Genomic DNA, 6,378 nt, shown 5'->3' with positions numbered 1-6,378 from the left:
CTTCAAATATTAAAGGCAGAACTGATCATGCATGGCTCAATGCCACTGGCATTCACCTTTGGCACACAAGGCATTTTTGTTTATTTATATTCATATTTCAGCATGAATATAATTCTAATCATTCATTGATATGCCTAATTTATTACAATTCGTCAGTGTAACATCATATTAGAATATTAATATAGAACATTATAAACTGGGTGGTTTGAGCCCTGAATGCTGATTGGCTGAAAGACAGTATACCAGGGGTATGACAAAATAATTTTTTTTACTGTTCTAATTACGTTGGTAACCAGTTTATAATAGCAATAAGGCACCTCGGGGGCTTGTTGTACTGTATATGGCCAATATACCACGGCTAAGGGCTGTGTCCAGGCACCACGTCGTGACTAAGAACAGCACTTAGCTGTGGTATATTGGCCATATACCACACCCCCTCACGCCTTATTGCTCAATTACAACATTGTATCATATTATTTCAAGTAAATTGAAGATTTGAAGTATTCAAGTAAAAAAAAACGATGGATGTGTGTGCTTTGGGGACCTTTAACAGAATGCGACTGGCAGAACAGGTGTTGTATGTGGAGGATGAGGGCTGCAGTAGGTATCTCAGATAGGGGGGAGTGAGGCCTAAGAGGGTTTTATAAATAAGCTTCAACCAGTGGGTCTTGCGACGGGTATACAGAGATGACCAATTTACAGAGGAGTATAGAGTGCAGTGATGTGTCCTATAAGGAGCATTGGTGGCAAATCTGATGGCCGAATGGTAAAGAACATCTAGCCGCTCGAGAGCACCCTTACATGCCGATCTATAAATGATGTCTCCGTAATCTAACATGGGTAGGATGGTAATCTGAATCAGGGTTAGTTTGGCAGCTGGGGTGAAAGAGGAGCGATTACGATAGAGGAAATGTCTAGCAACCCAAAGGTTGTGTGTTCGAATCTCATCATGGATACCTTTAGCATTTTAGCTAATTAGCAACTTTTCAACTACTTACTACTTTTGAGCTACTTTGCAACTACTTAGCATGTTATCTAACCCTTCCCCTAACCCTAACCTTAACCCTTTTAGCTAACCCTTCCCCTAACCTTAACCCTTTAACCTAACACCTAACCTTAATCCTAACCCCTAACCCTAACCTCTAGCCTAGCTAACATTAGCCAGCTTGCTAGCGTTAGCTACCTAGCCACCTAGCTAACGTTAGCCACAGCAAATTGGAATTCGTAACATATCATACTTTTGCAAATTTGTAAGATATTGGACGTTTTGCAAATCCATAACATATTGTATGTTTTGCAAATTCGTAACATATGATAGGAATTGTAATTCGTAACATATCATACGAAATGGAGGATGAACATCCACAAATTAATACATACTGTATGAAACATAAAATATCATACTAAATAGAGTTTTTCTGATTTATGTACAGAATAATGGGAAATACTCTGAGACCAGGTTGTTATGATGATTAAATAAGATTGTAACCTTTATGAATAAATCATATAAAACATGTGCTTTTTTGAAGTACAGTCAAGGATCTCAGACATACTTTTAAAAAAAACGTTATTTTATTAACACGTTTTATTTATATCTTCGTAGATAATGCAATGTCAGAATTATATTGCTTTTACATTCTGAGTTTACACTATTTCACGCCGTGCTTTCAAGTGACCCGTCAAATTTTTCTAACCGAGTCTCTATACCGGAAGCGACCCAACAATAACTGTCAGCAGTGGCGATTTTCATCCTCGCTTCTCTTTTTGAACGACTACATCGAAATATGACAATAGCAGAGGTTACTGCAATTAGAAGAAGTAGTGGCACAACAGAAGCAATAACGCAAATAAACAGCCACGAGCTCAAAAAAGAGCCATTGTGCGTAGGCCCACTCGTTCCAATGGTTTTTCTGGATGGCTCCTCGCGCGTAATGTCGTGCGTAATAGTGTCTCGAGGTGGTCCGTCGGTGAACTGAGGCTCGTTTTGTAATTCAACCGTAGAGATGGTTATAGTGTCAATGGTCTTGTCGTGTTGGTCGTTGTCTCTATGAACACTTGACGTCTCAGCAGTGGAAACAACAGTCACATCTCGAATGCAGGTGATTCCATTAGGATGTAACTGGAAGTTCTGATGGCAAGAACACCTGAAACTACCAATGGTATTAGTGCACTTGTCCTCGCATCGATTACTGAGGCATTCGTCTATATCTAGACAAGTATGACGGTTCTCGGACACAGTGAACCCTGAGTAGCAATGGCAGGAGAAGGATCCTTCAGAGTTAAGACATATTTGGGGACATCTAGATTCAGTGCACTCGTCTATATCGTGGCATTTGCCCTCAACCAGTGTGTAGCCTTCATTGCACTTACATGTGTAACTACCTTGGGTATTGATGCAACGATGACCGTCGCAGGCCTTCATTTGGCATTCATCAACATCGATACAACCAAATTGGTCTTTATCCAATTGGAAGCCGTTTGGGCATACGCACGAGAAGCCTGTTGGTCCTGTTACGCATTGGTACTGACATGGAGAACTGTGACAATATTCCTTGAAGCCACAAGATACTCTGTCCTGTCCTAACACATAACCGGCCTTGCATCCACAAAGGACACCTCCGGCGTCACTATCAACGCACACATGATCACACCCGCCGTTTTTATAGCCACAGCTCTGTTTATCCGAGGCGCAAAACGGACCGGGGATAGTCCAGTCATATACACCATCCATTAATTTGCAAATAGAAAAGTTATCATTCCCATTGCATGTTACATCAGCATATGTTCCAAATGGAAACGCAGTCATGTTGTCCCCATTTAATGGATTTGCTGAGAATGGGAGCATGTAATTAACTTGCTCTCCTCCTGCCAACAACAAAGGTTTACACATGCCCTTGAAATAGAATTTGCACGCGTAAAAGGCCTTGTCTTTGCAAGATCCATCCGTCCATTTTAATTCATTGCGACTGGATAAAGAATAATGTACCAATACGCAACGCTCCTCTGTGCAGGTGCTGCGAGGTTCCTTCTCCCAGTTGGAATATTGGGAATTTTCACTTCCAGATATCCACTTAAAACCTCTGAGACTTAAGTCCGTTATAATGCAGTCCCCCTTATGTAATTTCAGTCCGATCCAACACTTGTAGTCGAAATTGCGATGTCTTTCGTCGATCTGTGAAATGATTGATTGAAGCTCTGCTACCTCACCTTTTTCTTTAGTTGTTACCAAGTAACCTCCGTTATCTTCACATTTCATACGAGCGTCTTCAAAGCTGACTCTCTCCATATGAAAAGTGAAACAGGCATTGGATGTGCACACGGTTGCTTCTCTGCCGGTGTCTGCTCCAGTGGCTCCCCAGATATAGATTTGCAGTAAAAGTAGCAACAGCATCATTCCCACATAATCCAACAAACCAACAACAACCATTGATTTAAATGTCTTATATGCTACATTTATGCCTTATTGGCAAACGGATGACAAACGAGGCGCCCTATTCACTGCCTAAGTACAAATGTTGCGACTTTGCATTGTACATTGTACATTCAAGCTCCTGCATCCTGTTTTGTATATAAACTTAAAACGGGATTTTTTTTTTTTTCAGTAGGTTTTTGTCTCCTGCTGAAGCAAGTTCCGTTGTGGAAAGCAAAAACAATAGCAGCACCCCTCATTGTTTTGACTTGTTTTCCAGATGGCTCCTGTGCTGAGTAAACGTAATGTCAGACTGCTTGATTATCCTATACCATTTTAGGTAGCCTATAATCTTAAGATTGAGAAAATGTCAGGTAATAATTTTACATCTGAAAAAACAATAATCGAACTGCATCAAATAATGTATAGCTTACAAAAAAATTCAAGCCCTAAAAAATGGCGTTTAATGATTTCACTCACATGAAAATAACGATTTGTTTGGAATAATTTGTCATATCATATTTCTTTCATTTTCGATAGTCTATAGTTGATTTGGTTATTTATTTAGTTATGTGAAACGACTAATCTCATTTAAATTGAGAGAAATAAGCCTTCATTTACATTCTAAATGGACAGACAAAAATGGCTTACCAAATAGCAAGAATTCAAAAAAAATTGTTCCAATTTGTGACAGAGAAATGGGGCCTTTCCAGACAACCTTTTCTGACTCATTTGAAACCTCTGCTGATATGAAAGCCCGGAAAAAGCACAATAGTTCATTTCTAAAACAATAGATAGGCAGTGTGGGGAAGAGATGCTAGGAAGTTCACACCCATCCAGGTTCATGGGTCAGGTCATGGGTGAAAGTACAACAAGGGGACATATTGTCAGGCAATTATTGAGAGCTACTGGTGGAAGCTCAGTCAGTCTCACCACCATCAGCCAATCTTAAACTCTGTTTTTACCCTAGGCAGACAGGATGGCATTTTTTTTTTTTTGTTATACCAGAATAACTGATTAAAACCAACCACTGACAGATGTTCAATGTGTCTGTATATGATTTTGTTCTATAATGTTAGTGGTATTAGCTATCTTGTTATTGTTATGTGTCCATGGATTTATATGGTTGAGAAAAGTAAATGCTGACATTTGAAATGATTCCCATAGGTGTGTAGTTTACTATAGTCTTTTGAGGTAGCTATCTACTACACGCTTAGAAAAAAGAGTTCCAAAAGGGTTGTTCGGCTGTCCCCATAGGAGAACCCTTTTTGGTTCCAGGTAGAACCATTTTGGGTTACATGTAGAACCCTTTGTGGAAAGGGTTGTACATGGAACCCAAAACGGTTCTACTTGGAACCAACATGTTTTTTTTTTTTTTCAAAGAGTGTACCATTGGAGTGATCTTGAGCAGGGTCAGTGAATTGTTCTTTAGTGCCTGTGGTATGTAAATAAATGTGGCTGCAGAGACATCTTCCTGTGTTTGTTTAAAGAAAGGAAGTGCCACAACTTCAATTGCAGGAAATTGCACAAGACGCCCCTTCAGAGTCTCTCTGTCCACAATTGTTTTTTCTTGAAAAAATAAAATCACACATTAATGTGACTTTGCTGCCTGGAAACAGTCCACATCAATTGCAAATGTTCTGTAAATATACTCCTATTATTGAAAGACTAACATCAACCCACATTAAAAGATGCAATATGTACATGTAGTTGCTATTATGTCGAAGTTTGAGGTGAATGTTGGCTGTATGGTTCAAACAATATATATAATATTAAGCTCTTATCTCTTATAATTAAATATATCTTATTATCTCAATGAAACTACACAAATCCACAGTTTTAGTTGTGGCCGTGTTTGAGAGCGTCAACGCCGTGATTTATCATGGGTAAATTGTGACTGACTGATTGATCTAAATAAAAATATTGAGTAGTTATTTATGATGCAAGGTGATTTAAAGATCAGTCAGTCGCGACTTGCCTTTAAAGTCAGAGGCAATGTCGAATGCGCCATGGGTTTGGGGAGGTGTGCAGCTTTATGATACCAGAAACTCCCATGCCCGGCCCAGAAAGAGTTTAAGGCCATGGTAACAGTTTGTATGAATATGGAGTGGCAGTGCCCTCTGCTGGTACAAGAGGAGTCTGCCGAGACACTAATCATCAGCACACACCTAGTCGTGGTCAAAGGTTTTGAGAATGACACAAGTATTGGTCTTCACAAAGTTCGCTGCTTCAGTGTTATGATATATTTTTGTCAGATGTTACTATGGTATACTGAAGTATAATTACAAGCATTCCATAAGTGTCAAAGGCTTTTATTGACAATTACATTAAGTTTATGCAAAGAGTCAATATTTGCAGTGTTGATCCTTCTTTTTCAAGACCTCTGCAATTCGCCCTGGCATGCTGTCAATTAACTTCTGGGCCACATCCTGACTGATGGCAGCCCATTCATTTTGTTTGTCCACCCGCCTCTTGAGGATTGACCACAAGTTCTCAATGGGATTAAGGTCTGGGGAGTTTCCTGGCCATGGACCCAAAATGTTGATGTTTTGTTCCCCGAGCCACTTAGTTATCACTTTTGCCTTATGGCAAGGTGCTCCAACATGCCGGAAAAGGCATTGGTCGTCAACAAACTGTTCTTGGATGGTTGGGAGAAGTTGCTCTCAGAGGATGTGTTGGTACCATTCTTTATTCATGGCTGTGTTCTTAGGCAAAATTGTGCGTGAGCCCACTCCCTTGGCTGAGAAGCAACCCCACACATGAATGGTCTCAGGATGCTTTACTGTTGGCATGACACAGGACTGATGGTAGCGCTCACCTTGTCTTCTCCGGACAAGGTGTTTTCCGGATGCCCCAAACAATCGGAAAGGGGATTCATCAGAGAAAATGACTTTACCCCAGTCCTCAGCAGTCCAATCCCTGTACCTTTTGCAGAATATCAGTCTGTTCCTGATGTTTTCCTGGAGAGA

General features: G+C 40.2%; 1 protein-coding gene across 1 annotated transcript; it reads right to left on the bottom strand.

Moving 5' to 3' along the window:
• Positions 1-1,588: 1,588 nt before the first annotated feature.
• On the bottom strand, positions 1,589-3,539 carry LOC311145548 (complement component C1q receptor-like). The gene has a single exon (XM_084181816.1). It carries the CDS (start codon positions 3,425-3,427, stop codon positions 1,655-1,657), a length of 1,773 nt encoding a protein of 590 aa, XP_084037942.1. The 5' UTR covers positions 3,428-3,539; the 3' UTR covers positions 1,589-1,654.
• Positions 3,540-6,378: the final 2,839 nt, after the last annotated feature.

This window comes from Coregonus lavaretus, assembly GCF_964263955.1.
Source record: "Coregonus lavaretus genome assembly, chromosome: 18".
Lineage (NCBI taxonomy): Eukaryota > Metazoa > Chordata > Actinopteri > Salmoniformes > Salmonidae > Coregonus > Coregonus lavaretus.
Note: the sequence above shows the minus strand (reverse complement) of the source record. Positions and strands in the feature narration are given on the sequence as shown.

What these genes read in the sequence shown, in the direction of transcription:
- LOC311145548 (XM_084181816.1), bottom strand. Translation starts at nt 3,427, where the DNA reads ATGGTTGTTGTTGGTTTGTTGGATTATGTGGGAATGATGCTGTTGCTA.